The following is a 23148-nucleotide window of genomic DNA, read 5'->3' on the forward strand; positions in this document are numbered from 1 at the left end:
TACTGAGAATGCTTCTATATAAATGTTTATTTGAGTCCAAAGATCTCTTTGTGTTTAACATGCTGGCTTGTTTGACTCTTGTTCTTTTACATTTTCAGCGATCTTTCCCCATTTTAATAATTATTTTTACACTAGTTTGTTTACTTTTTATAAATCCATTTATGGACAACTAACGTGATAATAAGAGGTGCTAATATTACACAGTACTAAACACGTATATCAAGTTAGTCATCATGCATGGCTTCAGATTTGTGCAGTTATATGTGCTCACAAAAGTCAAGTATGCAGTGGTACGCAACAACATTGTTGCTCTGGTATGAACTTAATATATTGCATGTGGTTAAATATAGAAAGGTTTCCATATGCTTGTTAACACAAATAGTTTGGATGCATATTAACACGTTGGTTACCCTTGCAGAGACTAAGTCAGAAGCAATGGCAAAGTGAACCTACAAGAAGCAAAATTGCTTGAGAATGGATGTTAACATTGTAATATGTGGTTAAAATAGGTCATGGACGTGAAGAAACACATATGATAGGAAGAAAAGTACTGTAATGTAGTCTTTATCCCCAAAAAGTACTCACACTTTGTTCTAGCCTTGTGGAAAAAATAATAATAGCTAGTAAGATGAACAAAATGGCATATCTAAGAAATTTTTAAAAGTATTTATTTATCCTTTATGACTTCATGTTTTCCAGTGGACTTAAACTTCTTCCAAATTACTGTAACTTCAAAGACTTCTTTTGTGGTTGGAGGAGCTTCCTAAGGTAGTGTTTAGGTGTGTGTTGTATTAGGATTTTGGCTAAAAATATAGGCAATCTCTATTATGAACCATTACCGTGATTCATGATACTCTTGTACCTCTGTATAATATCAAAAAGTGTAAATGCATTCATCTATTATAAGGTATGCATGGGTAGAGACACTTGAGTAGCCACACTTAAGGTGTGTTGCCACACTGTAATGTGATCTTTAATTGCATTTTCCTGTTTATGCACTACAAGTTAAGTGCTACATTCCGATAATAGGAATACTCTCACATATATAGTAGCAGTGCGGTAGTACTATGTAGTCAGTTACACACAAGTTTGTTGAAAATGTTGTCAGTGATCTTCATAATAACAGTGATCCTCACTAAGGAACTGGTGATGGCTACTGAGCAGTGTAGTAAGTATCAGTTTAAATCACCTTTCTACCCTGGTGAGTCTTGTGAGGACATCTATAATAAGAATCCTGAATCTCATGAGTGGTCAGGATATTACTGGATCACTAATGGTCCCAGCAGGGTGTATTGTGGGATGACTTATACTGGATCATCTTGTTTGAACATTTATAATGGTAATCCTGAAACTGCTGACAAGTCAGGATATTATTGTATTAATGCAGGCACCCAATGGACATTTTGTAATATGACAGAAGTTGCTGCTGGCTTCATCTCCACATGTGCTGGTGTGGGAGGAGGATGGAGAAGAATTTCCAACATTGATATCAGCACAGGAGGTGGCTGCCCCAGTGGATGGCGTAAAGATACTTACTCTGGTGTTAGTTTCTGTCGTGTGGTCAGTGATGGTAGTCACACTTGCTCCTCTACAACCTTCTCCACTAATAGTATAAGTTATCAGAGAGTGTGTGGTAGAGCAAGAGGATACCAGAAAGGAGGGGCAGTTGCTTTTACTCTATATAGTATTGGTGGACAGACAATAGATGGCTACTATGTTGATGGACTATCAATCACCCATGGTAACCCACGTCAACACATCTGGACATTTGCGAATGGTCAATTTGATAACTCGCACCTATATAACTGTCCATGTGCTCCCGGTTCAGTATATCCTTCTCCTCCTTTTGTAGGAACTAACTATTACTGTGAATCAGGAACTAATAATACATATAGTACTTCTGCCTACTACTTCAATGACCCATTGTGGGATAGATCTGGTTGCATCACTAGCAACTGTTGTGACAACCCTACCCAACCATGGTTTTACCGAGAGTTGAGTGGGACCACTACAGATGATATAGAAGCTAGGATATGTAGAGAACATGGATTCGCCACTGGCTCTGTCTTGATTGATCAGCTTGAACTCTATATTCTGTAAACATTGTATCATGATGCACACACGTATTATGATAATTTAGTAGCATTCACCTCAGTATAGCTATTAATTTTACATCTGAGCAGAAAGTACACCTACTAGCTGACATTTAATTCCTACAAGTGCACAAAAATTTGGAATTTTCAACTAGAGTAGGGAGCATAGCACGTCAATAAAAAGGATTGAAACAAGCTGGAGTAGTGCATGATATTAAATCACAGTAAAACAAGAAGTGTTATATCCCTACTGTGCTCTTCTTATGTGTGACAGTAGGGATATAACACTTCTTATTGCTTTACTGTGATTTAATATCGTGCACTACTCCAGCTTGTTTCAGTACTGTGCTATGGTTCCTACTGTAGTTGTACATCCCAATTTTTTTTGTGTACTTGCTTGCTAATTTTTTTTTGTAAGCTAAAATTATTATGACTGGTGAGCCCATGCATACCGCATCAAAAGAAAGAAACGGCACACACCCCAGCTACCAACTATCATCTGAAAAGTGAAGTATCCATTGCATTTCGTTGTCAGCTATGTTCTCAAGAACTGTTCGAAAAGCACCTATGCAATCAAAGTAGCCACTATGAAAAATACGGATGATTATTGCTACGAAGGGAAGCCATCGCATGCTACCTCCAAATCGACACCTTTCACTGTTAGCCAAGATGAATGGGACACAAAGGAGCACACTGGTAAGTCCATGAAGAATGCATTATATGTACTGTGGCATGTCAAAAGGCACCTCTTGGGCCAAAGCAACATTGAACAGTGAAAAAATCAAGCCCATAGCCTTAGCCATTATTGAATAATGCTTGTCTGAAGGCATCAGTCAGGCAGTCAGCAGAAAATTCCATTTAACACTTTATACAGTACCATCATACTTTATGATGTACTACAGTCTGTCAATAGTAAGTTAAACGTCAACTATAGTAAGCTGCAGGTGTAGATGACCTCTCTTTACTTGTTTCGTTGCTTAATTCTTTGTGATCCCAAATCAAATCAAGAGGTGTACCAATACCACTTTTTATTGATACTTCAAATACTGTAGTAAAATCAACTGTTGATACCAATGCCAATACCAACAAATTTAAGACACTTTTAAGTAAACCTCTTTTTGAGGAAATAACTGCACTAGCTACCAATTAATCACAAAGGATTAACACGCTCTAATTTATTACAAGTACAAGGAATTTAACTTTTTAAATTTCAATTTAGGCTTCAATTTGATATAAATGAAATAAAAAAAGTAAGGAGGTCACCTACACTTTTAATCCCTACTTCAGTCCACCCATGACTGAATTAGGGATTGAACATCCACTTGTGTAGGTGACCTTCCTTGTTCCACTACTTTTCATTTTCTTTGATCTCTTATTGAACTTAATTTTCCTTAAACTCATTTGTTCACTTGTTTTATACCAGCACATACTGCATTAGAAGAGAATGGCACCAGTTTTTGTCTGAGTACGTGTAAATTGACACCTTGCATGACTGCAATTTGCAAGTAATGTAATTTTTTCTGAATTAATTTCATGTTAAATTGGGTCATGTGAAATACAACTAGTTGAGAGTTCCCCTACAATTGGGGGCTCCACATAGACAAGGTATCTTCTCTTCTTCAATAGGAAACTTGTAGTCATAAGTGATCTCTTCTGTGGCCTTGATGTCTCTCTTGGAGTAGATAACTATCTTCTTCTGTGACCCAAAATTGATCACTTTAGCATAACAGTTAGGCTGTGAATGGAGGAGACAAGTGGTAAGTACATAATTCAGTAATGACTTGTGATAAGAGACTGAGACTTGTATTTGAAACTACCACTACTACAATTAATGTTACTACAAGGTAGTACTGTATGGTAGGAAGCCAAAAGGCACCCACGTTGTTGAAGATCACAACAGAATTATTCTACACCATAAGAAACACTTGTTTGGAAGAAACAAGTCAAATCTAATAATAAAACTCACAAAACCCCTAAATCGCCAAAACCCAATTCATGGTTTTCCTGATCACAATTGAAAGGCTAGAGGCTAAATGATGTACAGTTTTATGCCAAACTTTTAGAGTTCCAAAGAATACTCGCTCCCTTCCACCTTGCTTTTACTTTTCATCTTCTGGTCTCCTTATCATGGTCTTCTTTATGTGACAAAACCATATTGAGGTATTAATTTTCCTATCAATACTTTTGCACATATATGGTATATTAATGCCACAAAATCATTTTGTAATCCTTACACTATTGTAAAAGGTACCAGATAGCTGAACTTGTAAGGATTGGTTTGCTACAGAAAGCAGAGCATCATGATCATGCCCCTTAATGATCTAACTGCACTTAACAATTGTTTTCACTGCAGAAAACAAAACACAGCTACCACACTCCTTAATCTATCACACGGGATACCTCTACCAGAGGCTCACTTGAGATCAGCAGTCAGATCGAGATACTCTAATAAAGCAGTCACTCAGTGATGTGTGATATTCTAATAGAACAGTCACACGTGCATATTATAGCATGCTACAACAAACAAACAAACAAGTAGCACATTTAGCATTTAAAATGAAGCAAGGATCCAAGAGATAATAGCGAAACAAAGATTATATGGATGATGGATAGCTCTATGGAAAAAAAACCCTACTTTGGAACTGAACAAAACGCTAATGTAGGGAGATTTTTTCACATAGCCATGTTGTAATACCATCATTAATATAATTTATTTTGTTTGACTGGTTTTTATTGCTAAGATCTCTACTTCATTTTAAACATGATCATAAAAACAATACAATTCGCTTACATCACAGCAGTGGTTGATGAATCTCGCTAAGCTTCCTTTCTTAGTAGCATCAATGACATAGTCCAGGTCCATCCTGAACAAGTAGCTACTACCAATACCAGCAGCTTCGTATCTTTTCTCTCTAACAGTAGGGAAGGGTGTTTGTAGATGAACAGATTATTGGGTGGTTACCTTTCATCAGCTACACATGAGCGTATTACCTCTCCGACATATTCTATGACCATCTCATCTGCTGCTATGTTCTCCATGGCAAACAGACCCCAACCATGAATCCTGGACTTGGAGAATTTAAGCTGTTTCTTCCTAGCCTGAATGTGACAAACACCACAATCAAACTGTTTTCTGTATACATAGCCAAACTAGATATTGCACTAAACATTTTACTCTATGTACACATTTGAAATGCATACACAAAGTCTAATTCGAGAAAACCACACCTGCTACGTGAGACAAATACATCCCTTACATTCACATGGTATACTACACACACCACATACAGACTCATCACCTTTAGTTGGTTAAACTTATGAATATCAGCTGAAGCATCTCCACTTCTGAACACAGATGCTTGTCGACGATGATCTACTCTGTTAGAACGACTTCGACTCAGTGACTCCTAATACAACATAACAACAACAACATTATAAAGGGAACAGTTACACACAGAGAGTCACTGATATAGTGCACTATAATAAAACAGCTCGGCATTTCTCAGGATATTGTATAGCATACACATCAGATAGAGATGAAGGACAACAGACAAAAAACATTGCAATGGTTGAGTGTATGACATCACGTGCAGGCACAAATCGCTTTGTTTTCACTCAGCTAGTTGAAACAGAAATGGTTGGTACTACAAATGTTGCCACAGCATTTTATGCACATGTCTTAATTAACAGTGAGATTAAAATTTTAAAAAATGGCCTTTTGTTGTTAAAATTTCTGCCACTATTATTTTATTTCACGTGAAATTTCAAAACCTATAATAACCTGCTATACAGTATGTAAGGGTGTGGGCTTGAAAGATTGTTTGGCACAAGGTCCAAGAGTGAGTGGCTAGCAAAAAGAGATTAGGTAATAAACATAGCCCCCTTGTTGGAAGGAACGACCAAAACAAATGGATTCCATACCTCCTTCTTGGTGGTCTCGTTCTTTGGTGTAATGGTGGCAAATGATGGGAGGCTGTGCCTGAGGTAAGCTTTCTTGGCCATCGGGTCAATCTTGTAGTATCCCTCACTGCGTGCACTACCTGTTTTGTGTACCCCTGTCTCATGTGATGCTGCTATCCTCCGCTTCTTGCTTGGTACTGGAATCAAATCAGCTGGCAGTGAAGGCAGTCAAGGAGGTACTAACAACAGTGAGCTACAGAATATCATACTGCAAACACATGAACATCCTATACACACATAAGCCAGAAAAAAAGTCTTTTCAGTAGAGAATTCTAGTCGGGTGCTAGGTGGAAATCCTCCAGGAACAGGATTAGTATCCCACATGAAAATACTCACAGAATAAATTCTAGAAGAATCCAGGTGTTAAAACTGATAGCCGAGAAATTGTCATTGAGGCAATACAAGGTTGAAGCATGCACACAACACACTACACTAAACCACACACAACACTACGTACGCCCACACACACTGCACACAGTAAAGGATATCTGATGGATAGAATGACCATGATACATCACTAACTAATTCATCATTAGCTTCCTTCATCTTCTTTAGAGCTAGTTTAAACATCTTTACTTCCTCTTGGTCTGGGCCACATTCCTCAAGATAAGTCCTCATGTTTCGTTCTTCTTCTTCAGTAGAGCGTTTAGGGAAACTGTGTTGTCGTGCCTGAGCTGTAAGCATCTCTTCTCTCTTTTTTAATATTTCTTTTTCATCTTCATCTTGTTCCTTGTCAGAAACTTCTTCTGATTCAGAAGCTATAACAGGCTTGGCATAGTCATGGTCTGTATGTACTATTGGTAATGGTGATGGTGATTTCTCCACAACATCTTCTCTTTGTTGTTCCTCTTCTGCTGAGCTTTCTTCATTAGAGTATACAGAGTTAACACTCAGTTTGCGTCCAATTTTAAACTGTTCATAAATGTCACTATCATCTTCTGATTCCTCTTCTGAATCACTATGAACAATTCTCTGGTTAGTATCACCACTAGGGGACAGATGAGGGGCGTCTTCTTCTCCAGACAATTCCTCTGAGTCACTACTGGAGCTGCTGATCTCAGAAAAGGAAGACTCCTCTAGGCTTGGCTTTCTAGGACGTTTACGAACTAAACAACACAAATGAACTGTAAAGTTCTATTTAGTTGACGAATCAAACCAAAGGAGTTTTTCAGATTCAGGTTTCATGATGCAGAGCTTTCACTCTATATACCTTCTACAGTGAATCCTCATTACCAGGGCTACCTGTGGGACCAAGCCTCTAGTTGGGGGTGAACCTGAGCAAGTCCCATATTAGCAAAACTTTGTGTATTGATTAACACTTTAAAAGTTCTTAGTGACAAAAAAAGACTACAATAATATCCTAAAAACTTCCTCACTTGCTTGTGTTAACGTTTGGAAGAGTAGGAACAGCTACCAAACAATTTTATTGCATCATGCTTACCATGCCTTTCCATTAATCTCACTAATAGTTAATAGCATTGAAACAAAATAAGGAAGTATGGTATTTGTTCTATGCAGTTGAATGTGACACAGTTAAGGGCCATGAAACTGCGACTACTAGCATAAACATCAATGAAGAAAGAAGGTATATGCAAACGGTTAAGCTCCCTTCTGAGACACAGACCAAGAAAAGACAAGCCATTTTTATATAGATCAAATAAATAACACACTTAAATAATTGTGTCATTAAAACAATGAATATAGCTACCACAATGTCGTGCAGTTACTTATGAAGGGTAGATCTCAGCTAGCGATCAAGTAATAGCGTTGACCCCTTGGCCAGCCAGCCGACCCTCAGGTATCTAATCATTTGTGTGGGCCCATGTGCTGACCTAAATAAAATAAAGACAGTATTGCAAAGCTCAGTATGAGTAGGTTTGACAGCAGCACTCTGCTATATATAAGTCATAAACACTGCCACTTGACACATACCCAATCGTCACTCCTTAAGCTCGCCCAGCATTTGTCTGGGGTCTTGGGGGTGAAAGTTGTGTTTATAAAAAGACCACCATAACAAGGTGGTCTCATGAAAGAGGTGGCGAGGTTTCATTGTATGCCACAGGACATTACTACACACTGCCATACCTCTTGGTTGTACAATGGTGGGAGATTGGAAGGTTGTTCCTCTCCTTCTAGTAATGACGGAGACACCCTGTCCCCTCCTCTGAGCTCCTTTGTGTAGTAGTGGGATCTTGAAGTTGAGTAGTCTCTTCCTTGGCTGAGCAGTAGTGACATTATCATCATCCACTTCATCTGTTAAGAGTTGACGATATGGCTCTTCCACTGCCGTTGCTGGAACTGCAGTTGTCTTGTTTTCTTTAGGTATCTCTTTATCAGCCGCAGCAACTGCTCTCTCTTGTCTGCTCTGCAGTCTTTCTTGTTTCTGCATTGACACAAGTGATAACATATGAACCTAGACATTGCATGAATCCCTAAACACCCACTTTAAGAACTACAGGGTCAGGTTATGAACAGAAGCATGGTAAGACTGGACATTTTTGCTGAGACTTTATGTAGGACATTTCTTTTCAAAACAATGTATTTTTCAGACTCTACAAAAAGGTACCTACATTTTTAAAAATATTTTCTGTAGTACTGGTAGTTTTAAAGAAAATACATATACAAGTAAACATTCTACAAACCATTTTCTCTCTTCGTTCCCAGAATGAGTCAAGACTATCAAAAGCCGATGTTTCTACCAGTTTCTTCCTCATGTCACGGAGTAGAACATCCCTTAACTGCTGACACACATGAATCATCACTTCTCTCTTCATGTCGTCAAGAAACTCCTTTGTACCTAACGCTCCCGATCTCTTGTAAGAACTAGCCTTGGGCAGAGGGTACATTGGTGGACGATAAGGGCTTCCCCCATAAGGATGAAAACCAGGAGGTGGCAAGCGGTGTGGGGAAGGATGAAATGGTGGGATAGTAGGATCAAAGAATGGCGGTGGAGGAGGAGCCCCTGGGGGTGGTTTAAATGGTAAAGATGGCGGTATTCCAGCAGGATGTGGTGGGAACATGTGGCTAGAATGAATGGGAGGAGGGAGTGGGGGCGGAGGCGGTCTACAGTCCATATATGGTAAATGCCGTGGCATGGGTGCAGCAGCAGAGGGGTGGGATTTGACCGAAGATGCAGGGTTAACTTCAATCACAGTATCAACATTGTCATCCTCATCTGACATCTCCATATCATCAGACGATAATTGCTCAACCTTAACTTTGTAAGATTCTTTTTTCGTATCGCCACTTCCTTTATCACTACTGTATAAGAAAACCATCTCCGGTGATTCATCCCCTGATATTTCTTCTACTTCAATGCCAGCAGGGGACACTACACTAATGGCAGGGTCCTGATCTTCTGGAGGGGACACAGGCACAAAGTCAGAGGGTGGCGGTGCTGCCATTGCTGCAGGAGTAGTTACTGTTTCTGTAGAGTGTAACAATCCTTGTAGACCGAGTGTGGGGTCAAACTGTGTAGGAAATAATACACTATTAGTTGTAGATTCCACTGGCTTCTTAGTTACATCATATTCAGTTAGAGAGTCAACTGGTGATGTGGACACTGGGGATACCATGTCAACATCTTGGGGAAGTCCCTTGTTATCATCAGGTACATCCTCTTCAACACTAATTGGACTAACAGATATTCTATCATTGACAATGGGAGGTGGGGGTGGTGTAACAGGCTTAGCTGGTGGCAACTGTGGATGAGCCTTTAACAACATTTCTTTACTACTTGTAGTCTCTGGTAATGGTGAAGTGACCGTCTTCTGATTTATTGTCACTGGAGGACAACTCAGTATAGAATGGGAGAACAATTGCTTTGGTTTTTCTTTTGGAGCATTATCATTCTGTTGGCTGATAGAAACTGATATACCTGAGTCTAAACTAGAAGGAGTGGGTGGTATTGATAAAGTAGTGAGTGATGAAGGAGTATCATACAGTGGGGTAAGTGATCCAGGAGTGGTCGCCATAGTTAACACAGACACTGGGTACAACTTGGGACCAGACGGTGACACATCAGATATTGCATCAGAGTTTTCCTTTGGATCAGCAGTAACAATATCTTCTGCTTTCTGACTACTGCTTGATGACAAACGTCGGTAACTTCGGTCACCTTTCTTATAGCCTCCTTCCAAAACATCTCGCAAGAACTCCTTTACCTTATCACCTAAAGAAAGTTTTAATACTTGAACATGTACACAGAATTAGTTATTCTGACCTCTGTCATCAAGCTGCACCTTTATGTGACGACCGCACAACATTCTTCCATCTAGCAATTCCTCTGCTAATCGACCATGACCATTCTTTTTAAAGCCCACTGATGCAGCACTGAGAAACACATTGGTCTTTGGGTGTCGATGAAACTTGACAAAGTAGAATGGACCAACCTCAGTAGACAGAAGGTCCTTCAGCAGGTCACCCTGAGCTGTCTCACTAATACCCAGTATAAGCACATCAGACTGAGGAGGATCTGATATTGAAAACTTGTCATACTATAAAAACAAAAAGCAGTGAACCATAACGTGAAAGTAACATCATACTAGCTACTACACACCCTACAATACAGTAGTGCATATATACTTAAAAATCATAACTATTTATATTGCATTGGTTCATGTAATATCATCTAATGTGCACTAATTAGAAAACACAGCATAGATACCTTAAATCGTGGCACAGGCAGGTCCAGAGCACGCTTGACACCTCCTAACACAGTCTTCTGTATCCTTGGGTCAGTAGGGTCTGGTATTGGCTTGTACTAAACAAAAGAACCCATTACTCTAAATAATACACACTACAGACAACTAAGCTACCTGCCCACAAAAAAGACTTAGTTACTCTAGATAACCAATACCCCGCCAACAATAAACTATTAGAGCATAATTGTTTGGTTGCTAACCAACCTCAGGTTAAATATGCAGTGTTGCCAAGTAGCTCACATGATCTTCACAAAGACAGTGACCTCATGATCATGCAGCAAAGTTGCAGTGTCAGAATGAAGAGAGAGACAACTACTACTAAAATCACTCAACTTACTGGATACTCACAGGTTAGTAATCTCAACACAACACTGGCACAATACTGATTGTTGTTCTGGTGTTATTTGGCAGGTTTTCTTTGCTAACTGTTTTACCTGTCATGATGGGAACTCTCTGTATTGCCCTGATATTGAAGTATGGTGTTAGAATCTTGATGGAAACTACCTGGGGACCATTTTTTGACTGAGAGAAGATAGTTCTACTGGTCAGAACAGTGGCTACTAGAAAACTAAAATGGCTACCAAAACTAGAAGGCTAGTGATTAGCTGGCATTAGTGGCATAGAACCTTATTCTATTAAGAGGGATAGTTTCATGACAAGTTAAAGTGTTTTAGAGCTACTTTCCTTGAGACAGTTGTGAGATTCAGAAATGACCTTTCTTACCACAATGAAGAGATGGGTATGAAAGTGAAACATGGATGTCCTATACAAAGCCAACAACAATTGATTCAACAAGTAAACTCAATTCAACAGCTAGCTACACTTGACATGGAGACGTGGGGACAAAGAAGGAATGTACTTACCGTATTTCCTAATTACAAGATGGAACAATTTTATCGACACAATTACCTGTCGATTACCCGGTCACGAAAGTGACAATTGGATATTTTATTCGCTGCTGTACTTACCCCGGGAAGAATTCCATTGAATCTGTAAACCTTCTTTGCTTCTCTGGGGTCGAGCTCTGGGTCTACCAACAACTTGTAATTTCTCTTTCTAGGCGAAGCAAGTTCGCTAACTTCTCCACTGGTCGACATACAAAACTACCCTACACTAGAAGCTTAGCAAATTCAACTGTCACATTTACAACTGTGAAGCTACTAAACTATTCGCTACATCATTTACAACTCCGCTACACTAAACTGTTCATTCCTAGCTGGTAACTTTGCTGGCCATCTCGGGACCAGTTATTCTGATTAACGACCACTACACCCAGGATTGCGCATGCTCAGTACGTATTTGCGGTGACAACATAAATCAAGAGGTCCGCATACCATTCTCCAAATATGGCAACTTATTAAATTTTGTAACATTTGATGAACAATATTCACAACACCTTATGTACATTACATGAAAGTTCAATTTAAAAATGTTGACACTGAACGGTTCGGAACGAAGATCAATCTAATACACTGGACAGATGGAGCGTGTCAACTGCACAATCACAATATTAAAGTTCACTTACCGATCAAATAATAACCTTTTACAACCACTATGCTATCGAATGTGTCTTCTAAATAACACTGTAGACTACTCTAATGAAAGTAAAATAACCTAACCAACTTTGAACTATTCACGACCACTACTGAATCACCACATTGTTTTACTTAATTAATGCACACCTTTGAGTGACGCATGCGCACTGGCCTTTCTCATGCCCTTGTGATACAGGGTGGAAGTCCGTTTCACATTGAGACACTATTCCTGATATTTTACAGGAGATAAGAACGTTCAGGGACAGAAAATAGAGCCAGGGTGGTAGTGACTTTGTGATAAGGTGATTTGAAGCAGTTCGGTTGGTCTAACCAAAATGGCGCAAAACCTCCCGATCAAGTTTCAGGAGCTCTTACAGGTAAGGCCAGTGTAGCGCAACATTACACTACATCGTAGGGTATGGTCTGTTGATTGGCCCGCGTTATTTGATCACAGAACTACATGTAATAATTTAAATGAGGTTAATATGGCGGAAAATGATTTACACGTATCTTTACTGAATTGTTCTAGCTCCAAAGTATTGGAATCAATGTCCAGACCATTGGCTTTTCCACCCTCACAATGGAGTCTGACAAGTTTATTTGTGTCAGAGAGAAGGTCGGTGAGGCGGCACAAGTGGTAATCGTGGACATGGCAACACCACAAACCCCAATAAGAAGACCGATATCAGCAGACTCAGCAATAATGAACCCTGCATCAAGAGTTATTGCATTAAAAGGTGAACAACTTGTGAAATGTGATGGTCTGCACTTCTGGGTGGTATACATGTTCTGTATTGGGTGACATGTCGAAATAAGACTAACAACAAATGGGCCAGGATTTTTTTTCTGGGTAGAAATTGTAAGGAAAACGTATAGTGGATCTGTCCGATTATTTGTCCTCCCAAGTCGACTGACTATTATACGTTATTGTGTTGTGTAAATCTTGAGTTCTTTGTGTAGTTGTAGTACATCATGTTGTGTTACACATCAATGTGTCGTAAGTTGCTCTGTGTATGTGTTGGATACTACTGGCTTTTTCTTCACTAGAGAGGTTACTTAATTATCCTTCCAATGTTGGTAGGTAGTAAACCACAACTATTACAATACTGATGTAATCATAAGGTTGTGTGTGAGTGCTTGCGAAGGTGGTGTGTGTGTGTGTGTGTGTGTGCTTGTAACCATGCTGTCATAATTGGCTGTAGAAGTAGTACGAGATTAAAATTGTGTGTTTAAGTGTTATGTTGTAATGTGTGCACAAGTGTGTTGGTCTTGTTTTTATGATAGAATTACTCCAGCTAAATATCGTCTAAAGGGTAGACTGATGATATATGATGCACTTCTTTTCTTTTCATAAATAGCTGGCAAGACTCTACAGATATTCAACATAGAAATGAAGAGCAAGATGAAGGCACACACGATGACTGATGATGTGATCTTCTGGAGGTGGATCAACCTTAAGACCGTTGCCTTGGTTACAGAAACGTCGGTCTACCATTGGTCAGTAGAAGGTGGGTGTGTCAATTTGGGAGTATACAACTTAAAATAATTCATTGTTAGGTGATGCACAGCCAGAGAAAGTGTTTGATCGTCATTCTAGCTTGGCTGGTTGTCAGATCATCAACTACAGAACTGATGCTTCATTAAAATGGCTATTGCTAATTGGCATCCAAGCACAGGTGGGCATTACTTGGAAGCAAATTTTTAATTTTAGTATACAAGAAATGCTGTGTGTAGTATATTATCTAGTTTATGCAAAATGTATGCAAACTGGTCTTTTGTAGTTCTCCCCTAGGCTTGTGATTAGCTTGTATTATACTATATAACAGAGTTTTGAAATGATGACCTTCAGTTGTTAAGTGTTGTTGCCTTTGTCATCTTAAGTCCCATGCTTTTCATTACGTGACTATTGATATGGTTTTGTACTTGATGCCTATATTAATAGGTGAATGTTTTTCTCTATTCAGCAACACAGAGTAGTTGGTGCAATGCAGTTATATTCAGTAGAGAGAGGTGTCAGTCAACCCATTGAGGGGCATGCAGCAGCATTCGCACAGTTACAGTTGCAAGGCAACCCAACTGAGTCAACCCTCTTCACATTTGCAGTCAGAAATCAACAGGGAGGAAAAGTAAGACTTGACTATACATGTTGACCTTACTAACTCTTAACTCTTTGAAAGCGTGTGCGTATATTGTAAGGCAATGGATAGTTGGCATGATATTCATAATATATGTCACTAACTGTGTCACATTTTCCAATGCTTTTCTTTCCGGCTTGGCAGACATGGGGTTTTCTCTACAAGTAACTTGATTGTGTACAAATAATAGAAGGCAATATATGCATGACATTTTAATAGGTTGGTGATTTTAGACCAGTGTTTCTAGTTTATCATGGTGAGTGAATCAAGCATTTTTTTTGAAGACTGTTGGCTTAACATTTAAAGGACTATTTGCATGGTTGCAAACTTCAAGCTAATGCATGAGTTCAAGTGGTGAACTTGCAATGCTTTTTGCTTTTTTTGTCTAGAGATAAACAATTGGATGCGTCTTGTCATTTTACTAGAGTAACATTTGATGCTTAATTGTGCTTCTCAGAGATTAAGGGGTTGTTCTTTTGGATTATTTTTGCATTGTGTCTTACCCCTATAGCTCCATGTAATTGAAGTAGGGCAGCCAGCACAAGGCAACCAGCCATTCCAGAAGAAGGCTGTCGATGTCTTCTTTCCACCAGAAGCACAAGGGGATTTCCCTGTAGCCATGCAAGTAAGAATTTACACTTTAATATGTGGTGTGCTTTAATTAGAATGTTATGTATTTTTCCCTAGACCAGTGCTAAGTATGATGTTATTTATCTTATCACCAAATTTGGATACATTCACTTGTATGACCTTGAGACTGGCACATGTATCTACATGAACCGTATCAGTGGGGACACCATCTTTGTGACTGCTGTCCATGAGGCTAGCAGTGGAATTGTAGGAGTAAATAGGAAAGGACAGGTGAGCACTAATTGGAATATTATGCTTTAAATGTCACACACGCACATTTACTCTATCCCCCAATCCACAGGTGTTATCAGTTAGTGTTGATGAGGCTAATTTAGTACCCTATATCACTACTACACTACAAAATGCTGACTTAGCATTGAGGTTGGCTACCAGGAACAACCTAGCGGGGGCTGAACAGTTACTGGTACAAAAGTTCAACCTGCTATTCCAGCAAGGACAATACTCAGAAGCTGCCAAAGCGGCCGCAAAAGCACCAAAGGTGAGAAGAAACTGATGCTATTAACATGTGCATTGTTCAATATTGTGTACATACTGTGTACTTAACTTGTGTACTTAAACTTATGTATCGTTTATAGTTGTTTTGTACTAATTGCAACTACTAGTTTGTATAAAGCAGTGTTTGTATATGTGTGCGTGCATGTGATTTTAGTTTGAGTAGATTGGTTTCATTTTTGTCTTATTGTATATTCAGGGTATACTCAGGACACCAGAGACAATTCAGAGGTTTCAGGCAGTACCCAACCAGCCTGGCCAGACCTCCCCACTGCTACAATACTTTGGTATCTTGCTAGAATCCAGTCAACTGAACAAGTATGAAGCTCTGGAGCTGTGTAGACCTGTACTACAACAAGGCAAGAAGCAACTACTAGAAAAATGGCTGAAGGAAGACAAGGTATGGCTTAATGTAATAGTTTACTCTGTTCAGGTACGTCCTTTATTTCACTAGTCTGTAAAAAGTTTGGATATTAAAGGCTTCACCTAATTCAGCTGAAATTGTGTACAGTGTAAACCCCTGGCATATTGACTTTTAACAGTGCACGGTGTTGCTTTTGTAATGACTACAAATGGCACGATTAACAAGACACTAAGCCTTAGTCCCTTCATCATTTGCATGGTTACCTTGTCCCTTATAATAAACTCTTTTCTTATTTATAGTTGGAGTGTTCTGAAGAACTTGGTGATATGGTAAAGCAGGTAGACCCCACACTGGCACTCTCAGTGTATCTCAGAGCTAACGTACCGATGAAAGTTATTCAGTGTTTTGCTGAGACTGGCCAGTTCCAAAAGATAGTGTTGTATGCTAAGAAGGTGAACTACCAGCCAGACTACATATTCTTGTTGCGTAACATCATGAGGATCAACCCTGAACAAGGAGAACAGTTTGCCACAATGTTGGCCCAAGATGAGGAACCTCTGGCTGACCTGAACCAGGTAATTCCCTGTACATCCATTGATGGAATAAAATGTAGAGAAATTCAGTTTGAATCCATAGCATGCTCTTTACTTTGGTAGTGAGATTGTTACATGTTTATTCTCTCTCGTCAGATTGTTGATGTGTTCATGGAGGTTAACATGGTACAACAATGTACTAAGTTCTTGCTGGAGGCACTAAAGAACAACAAGCCAGAACAGGCAGCACTCCAGACCAGACTACTGGAGATGAACCTTATGACTGCACCACAGGTGAGGGTGGGCTTTTATTAGAAGTGTGCAGAGTAAAATGTTTATGTATTTGTACTGTTGTAACTCCCATTTCTATGCTGTCAGTTAACTGGTTTGTATTCCTGTTCTACAGGTAGCCGATGCCATCCTTAGCAACCAAATGTTCACACATTATGACAAGCCACACATTGCTCAATTGTGTGAGAAGGCCGGACTGCTGCAGAGGGTGTGTTGTGTGTAATATAGGCTGTTTTGACTGTTACTTAGTTACATGTTAGGTATTGCAAGGTACTAAACCATTAGTGTTAAAAATTACAATTTGTTTGACCCGACAATTACATGTTAATTTTCTATGAAATGGTCTTTGACCTATTATTTTTAGTACTTTGCTTACCTGTTGTTTTACAGGCCCTGGAGCATTATACTGACATCTATGATATCAAGAGAGCTGTTGTTCATACTCACATGCTCAATCCTGATTGGCTGGTCAACTACTTTGGTTCCCTGTCAGTAGAGGACAGCCTGGAGTGCCTGAAGGCAATGTTGCAGGCTAACATCAGACAAAATCTTCAAGTGTGTGTCAAAGTGGCCAGCAAGTATCATGAACAACTAACTGCCTCATCTCTAATAGAGCTGTTTGAATCATTTAAGAGCTTTGAAGGTTAGTGGAGTATTGATTATGATGTACATGTGTGGCTACTGGGTTCTGTAAGGCCAGCAGTGTTTTCAGGAACTGATTCTTAGTGTTATAAGAATACAAGAAGGTCCCCTGTTAGTTTACTCATGACACTTTTGTGCATTAGTCAGTACTGGTATATCCAGGTAACATGTGAATTTATGGTTTTCTGGCCTAGGTGTCTGTTATATGATATTTATATGTGGAGCATACTCTATCTTAGGTCTGTTCTACTTCCTTGGCTCCATTGTCAACTACAGTCAAGATGGTGATGTACACTTCAAATATATCCAGGTGTGTGTGTATTTTTTATGTACTGATTAATTCTCTGTGCATGTGTTTGTCATGTGGTGGTACTATATGAGCACTATTGCTGCTGTGTACACTGTAGTGATTTGTATTCCTATTGTTTCAGGCGGCATGTAAGACAGGTCAGATGAAGGAGGTGGAGAGGATTTGTCGTGAAAGCAACTGTTATGCGCCAGAGAGAGTGAAGAACTACCTCAAGGTAAATCACTTATATTTGTGTACAGTGCCTGAAAAATTGTTGTTAAGGATTATTGCTGCAAAAATGTAATGTATCCTAGCAATGTCCAATCATACTACAAATATATGTACTACTTTGTTGTTTTTCTTGTGTCTTTAGGAAGCCAAATTGACTGATCAGCTACCTCTGATCATTGTGTGTGACCGGTTTGACTTTGTGCATGATCTTGTGCTCTACTTGTACCGCAACAACCTTCAGAAGTACATTGAGATTTATGTGCAAAAGGTATTAGCATTGTGTATATGTGATGGGTGGACAAATGAACGTTTGTCTGATAGTATATGCTTAGAAGAAGAAAGTAGGTTTTTTTTGAATTTCCACACAACGTCCCTCAATGTTGTAGCTCACTTATCACCAGATTTCAAACTGACTGTTTAATTAGACTATTTAGCAAATAAGTGATGAATTAATAAACAAAAGACATGGTGCACAGAAAAGCTTACACTACATCATCATGTGTATATTATTGTATACCTGTTACAGGTTAATCCAGCTCGTCTGCCAGTAGTTGTTGGTGGCCTACTAGATGTTGACTGCTCAGAGGACGTCATCAAGAACCTTACATTGACTGTTAAGGGAACATTCTCTACCGATGAACTGGTAGAAGAAGTAGAGAAGAGGAACAGGTGAGATTTGTTCGTAAAAGGAACACACAGTGTTTTTGTGTACAATGGAACCTCCTGGTTTTAGGGCTATACTGTAAATGCAAATGGGACCATAAACGTTTTTTTTTCTTCGTATTCCTACCCTGTAGATTGAAGCTACTCCTTCCCTGGTTGGAGACTAAGATACAGGAAGGAGTGGAGGAGCCAGCCACTCACAATGCTCTAGCTAAGATCTACATTGACAGTAACAACAATCCTGAACGATTCTTGAGGTACTTGCTGTCCAGCAATGCTTACTATGTATACTTCTCTAATTAATGATCACCACAAGCAATAGTTCAAATTGTTGTATCGAAGTTTATGATTTAGAAGCCATTCTGTGTGTAGATATATTATTGTGGATTACGAATACTAAAGGATTAAGGGCATATAAAGCTTTAGAGCATGGCTTATTCTGTACATGTTTCTTGTTTTCTCACAGAGAGAACCAGTTTTATGACAGCAAAGTCATCGGTAAATATTGTGAAAAAAGAGATCCTCACCTTGCCTGTGTGGCATTTGAGAGGGGACAATGTGATGCTGAGTTGATCAAGGTAATTACTCTGTGTGTGTTAGCTATTACATATGTCAATATCACCCTGCAGGTTTGTAACGATAACTCGTTGTTCAAGAGTGAAGCACGTTACTTGGTGAGGCGTAGAGATCCAGATTTGTGGGCCTTGGTGCTTGACCCTGAAAACACCTACAGAAGACAACTAATTGATCAGGTATGTAGGTGGTGTGGTGTCTGGGTTGTGTCATTTCTCCAATGTGATCCTGAGGGGTGTGTCATTGCTTGTTGACTTAATGAACAAAAGCTACTAATATTTTCTGTAGCACTTAATACACTTGTAGTGTTGTGTCCAACGTAATTTTTCCCATCACTTTAAGTTTTTGTCTTAATAGCAAGAGTGTATAATGGGGAGGGAGAGTGTCGAACTGTGCTATAGGCTATCAAAAATGAGCCCGTAAAGTAACCCACATACCTTCATTTTCTCTCGAATGAAATATCGACCATGATGAAACCTCGCTTTCCAGGTTAGCTGCTTGTGTCTTTCTCTTTGTACGGTGAGTTCCTTTGTGTAATGTGCCACATTTTTCACAGTGTATAGCGCAGTTCGACACTCTCCCTTCCCATTATATACTCTTGGTCTTAGTTAAGCATCTGAAAGACATGTCAACACCTTAGCTGTGTATTCCACAGTGATACTCTGTTCTATAATACTGACACAACCTTACAGGTGGTACAGACAGCTCTCAGTGAGACACAGGATCCTGAAGATGTGTCAGTTACTGTGAAGGCATTTATGACTGCTGACCTGCCCAATGAACTGATAGAACTACTGGAGAAGATCGTACTGGATAACTCTGTGTTTGCTGACCATCGGTAATAACTGATTGTGGTATTGTGTTTTGTAGTTCTGTGCTTGACTGTGTCATTTTGACTTACTTGAGCATGAATTGTGTACATTTATTTGTCTTCATGTTGATCATCTTGATTTGAATTTTGATCTTTGCTGATCACCAGTGTGCTATTTGTCCCAACAGTAACCTACAGAACTTGTTGATCTTGACTGCAATCAAAGCAGACCGATCAAGAGTAATGGAGTACATTAATCGTCTTGACAACTATGATGCACCAGACATTGCCAGTATTGCCATCAGTAGTCAGCTATTTGAGGAAGCCTTTGCCATCTTCAAGAAGTTTGAAGTTAACACCTCTGCCATTGAGGTAAATACTCTTTTACTGCAGTCAGATTTTTAAATTTCTGCTTGTCCAATTGTTACAGGTTTTGATTGGCCACATACAAAATTTGGACAGGGCATATGAGTTTGCTGAACGATGTAATGAGTCTGCAGTATGGAGCCTGCTAGCTAAGGCTCAGTTGGATGACGGGATGGTAAAGGAAGCCATTGACTCATACATCAAGGCTGATGATCCCTCAACATTTACTGAAGTCATTGAAGCAGCAAACAACAGTGGTGAGTGTCTGTCTGTCTGTGTGTCATGTTTCATTTACGATTAGTACATTGTTGTGAAGTGTCATGTTTGTCATGTTCAGGTAACTTTGAGGATTTGGTGAGGTACCTGCAGATGGCCCGCAAGAAGACTCGTGAGACATTCATTGAGACAGAGCTGGTGTTTGCTTTTGCCAAGACCAACCGACTAGCTGACCTTGAAGAATTTATTTCTGGACCCAACCATGCACAAATCCAACAGGTATGGTGAATAATGCAGAGCACATGTGAGCTATTGAGCATATTAGGTACGTGTATTGTGTATATAGCTGTGCTAATTTACACCCTGAATTTTAATTACATATACTTCTACAGTAATCATTACAACCTCTCATTTTACAGGTCGGTGAGCGTTGTTACAATGAGGCCATGTATGAGGCAGCCAAGTTGTTGTTTAACAACATCTCGAACTTTGCTCGTCTGGCATCCACTCTAGTCCACCTCGGAGAGTTTCAAGCTGCTGTAGACTCTGCCAGGAAAGCCAACTCAACTCGCACCTGGAAGGAGGTTAGGGTACTCTAGTGTCACCTTAGTAATTTATACTGTGTGTCTTAGGTGTGTTTCTCATGTGTTGAAGCTGAAGAATTCCGATTGGCTCAAGTGTGTGGTCTACATATCGTCATACATGCTGATGAGTTAGAGGACTTGATTAACTTCTATGAACGTCGTGGACACTACTTTGAGCTTATATCCCTTCTGGAGGCTGCCCTAGGGCTAGAGAGGGCTCACATGGGCATGTTCACCGAGCTAGCCATCCTCTACTCTAAATACAAGCCAGGCAAAATGAGAGAACACTTAGAGTTGTTCTGGTCCCGAGTGAATATCCCCAAGGTAATGTACCCCAATCATTTTGTTTCACAATCTTATTCCCTTATGCTGTTCCTCACGTATTAATACTGTTATACACCATTGCAGGTGTTGAGAGCTGCAGAGCAGGCGCACATGTGGCCAGAGTTAGTGTTCTTATATGACAAGTATGAAGAATATGACAATGCAGTGATCACGATGATGGCTCACCCTACTGAGGCATGGAAAGAGGCTCAATTTAAAGAAGTGATAACAAAGGTAGCTAACATCGAGCTGTACCACCGAGCTCTTCAATTCTACTTGGATTTCAAACCTCTCTTGCTCAACGACCTTCTGCTTGTCCTCACTCCCAGATTAGATCATACTCGTGCTGTGGCCTATTTCACTAAGCTGCATCATCTTGGCCTAGTAAAACCATATCTGAGATCTGTCCAGCCAAATAACAACAAGGCCGTCAACGAAGCACTGAATTCTGTGTTTATTGAAGAGGAGGATTTTGAGAGTCTTCGCAAATCAATTGACTCTTTTAACAACTTTGATAACATTGCATTAGCCCAACAACTTGAGAAACATGAACTGATTGAGTTCCGTCGTATTGCTGCTTATCTCTACAAAGGAAATAACCGCTGGGCCCAGTCAGTGGACTTGTGTAAGAAAGATCTCCTCTACAAGGTAATCCTGTCTTTATAATACAAAGATGTAACATTTTGTGTATTCTCATATTATAGGATGCTATGGAATATGCCTCAGAGTCTCGCAATACTGAGACAGCAGAAGGACTGATTGCTTGGTTCTTGGAGATTGGCAAGCCAGAGTGTTTTGCGTCATGTCTATACTCGTGTTATGACTTGCTGCGACCTGATGTGATCATGGAGTTAGCATGGAGGCATAATATCATGGACTATGCCATGCCTTACCTAATACAAGTCACCAGAGAATATCTTACTAAGGTAACCTGTGTGGAGTATCTGTGCGTCTGGTGTATCTAAAAACTGCACCTCTCCTTACCTTACACAGGTTGACAAGCTTCAACAAAGTGATGCTGAGAGGATTGAGGAGCAACAAGAACAACAGCCACCTCCAATGATGATGGGTGAGTGTTGTCTATCTGTGCATCTATATATCCACATTCTAGTGGTGACCCAAAATATTAGAATATGAATAGTTGATGTCTTGCAGTGGGGTTCACGTGTAAAATGTAGTTTCTGACCAACATTTATTTCCTTTGTAAGAAACTAATCATTTTATCTTTTACAGAGCCCCAGTTGATGATCACTGCTGGTGCAGGGCTCGGACCACCCCCAGGCATGATGCCAATGGGCGGTCCCCCTGGTGGAATGCCACCAATGGGCATGATGCCTCCAGGCGGTATGCCACCTGGAGGGATGCCATTCCAAGGACAGCCACCGAGTGGAGGGGGCACGTTCTATTAGGGAATTGTCTGTTTTTCTAGTGTATAGGAATAGCTGTTAACAATTTACCATTGTTATTATTATTAATGTTGTTAATAATTAAATGCAGAGACTTGTTTGTGCACAATGGTTAAGATAATATAATATTGACTTATTTTTTCTGTTTATAAATGGTACATGTGTTAAATGTATGCTACTGCGAGCTGCACCTATAGACTGGTTTCATGGGTTAGTGTAATAGCGGGGGTGCTTAAGCAATAAGCTCGTTTTCGTGTGCTGAAGGGGCGTGTCCACCTATTTGGTT

General features: G+C 39.7%; 3 protein-coding genes across 3 annotated transcripts; 2 read left to right on the plus strand and 1 right to left on the minus strand.

Annotated features, from left to right (window-relative positions):
* Positions 1-1030: 1030 nt before the first annotated feature.
* Positions 1031-2211, plus strand: LOC136245787 (uncharacterized). The gene is made up of 2 exons (XM_066037266.1): positions 1031-1339; positions 1388-2211. Exons 1-2 carry the CDS (start codon positions 1099-1101, stop codon positions 2098-2100), a joined length of 954 nt encoding a protein of 317 aa, XP_065893338.1. The 5' UTR covers positions 1031-1098; the 3' UTR covers positions 2101-2211.
* Positions 2212-3604: 1393 nt separating this feature from the next.
* LOC136245350 (histone-lysine N-methyltransferase SETD1A-like) lies at positions 3605-12047 on the minus strand. The gene is made up of 11 exons (XM_066036828.1): positions 11725-12047; positions 10720-10815; positions 10276-10549; positions 8696-10224; positions 8139-8436; positions 6542-7159; positions 6015-6211; positions 5393-5500; positions 5056-5192; positions 4885-5005; positions 3605-3828 (listed from the first exon to the last, which is right to left on the minus strand). Exons 1-11 carry the CDS (start codon positions 11851-11853, stop codon positions 3655-3657), a joined length of 3681 nt encoding a protein of 1226 aa, XP_065892900.1. The 5' UTR covers positions 11854-12047; the 3' UTR covers positions 3605-3654.
* Positions 12048-12449: 402 nt separating this feature from the next.
* On the plus strand, positions 12450-23035 carry LOC136245349 (clathrin heavy chain 1-like). The gene is made up of 30 exons (XM_066036827.1): positions 12450-12668; positions 12821-13028; positions 13650-13799; positions 13849-13967; positions 14256-14417; positions 14938-15051; positions 15114-15287; positions 15358-15555; positions 15769-15969; positions 16233-16508; positions 16623-16760; positions 16873-16965; positions 17148-17400; positions 17639-17709; positions 17831-17923; positions 18062-18187; positions 18446-18588; positions 18717-18839; positions 19049-19160; positions 19212-19334; positions 19848-19993; positions 20155-20338; positions 20397-20589; positions 20670-20827; positions 20968-21132; positions 21181-21456; positions 21541-22104; positions 22161-22382; positions 22450-22525; positions 22690-23035. The coding sequence occupies exons 1-30, from the start codon at positions 12627-12629 to the stop codon at positions 22863-22865; spliced, it is 5079 nt and encodes a 1692-aa protein (XP_065892899.1). The 5' UTR covers positions 12450-12626; the 3' UTR covers positions 22866-23035.
* Positions 23036-23148: the final 113 nt, after the last annotated feature.

This window comes from Dysidea avara, chromosome 15 (genome assembly GCF_963678975.1).
Source record: "Dysidea avara chromosome 15, odDysAvar1.4, whole genome shotgun sequence".
NCBI classification, from domain to species: Eukaryota; Metazoa; Porifera; class Demospongiae; order Dictyoceratida; family Dysideidae; genus Dysidea; species Dysidea avara.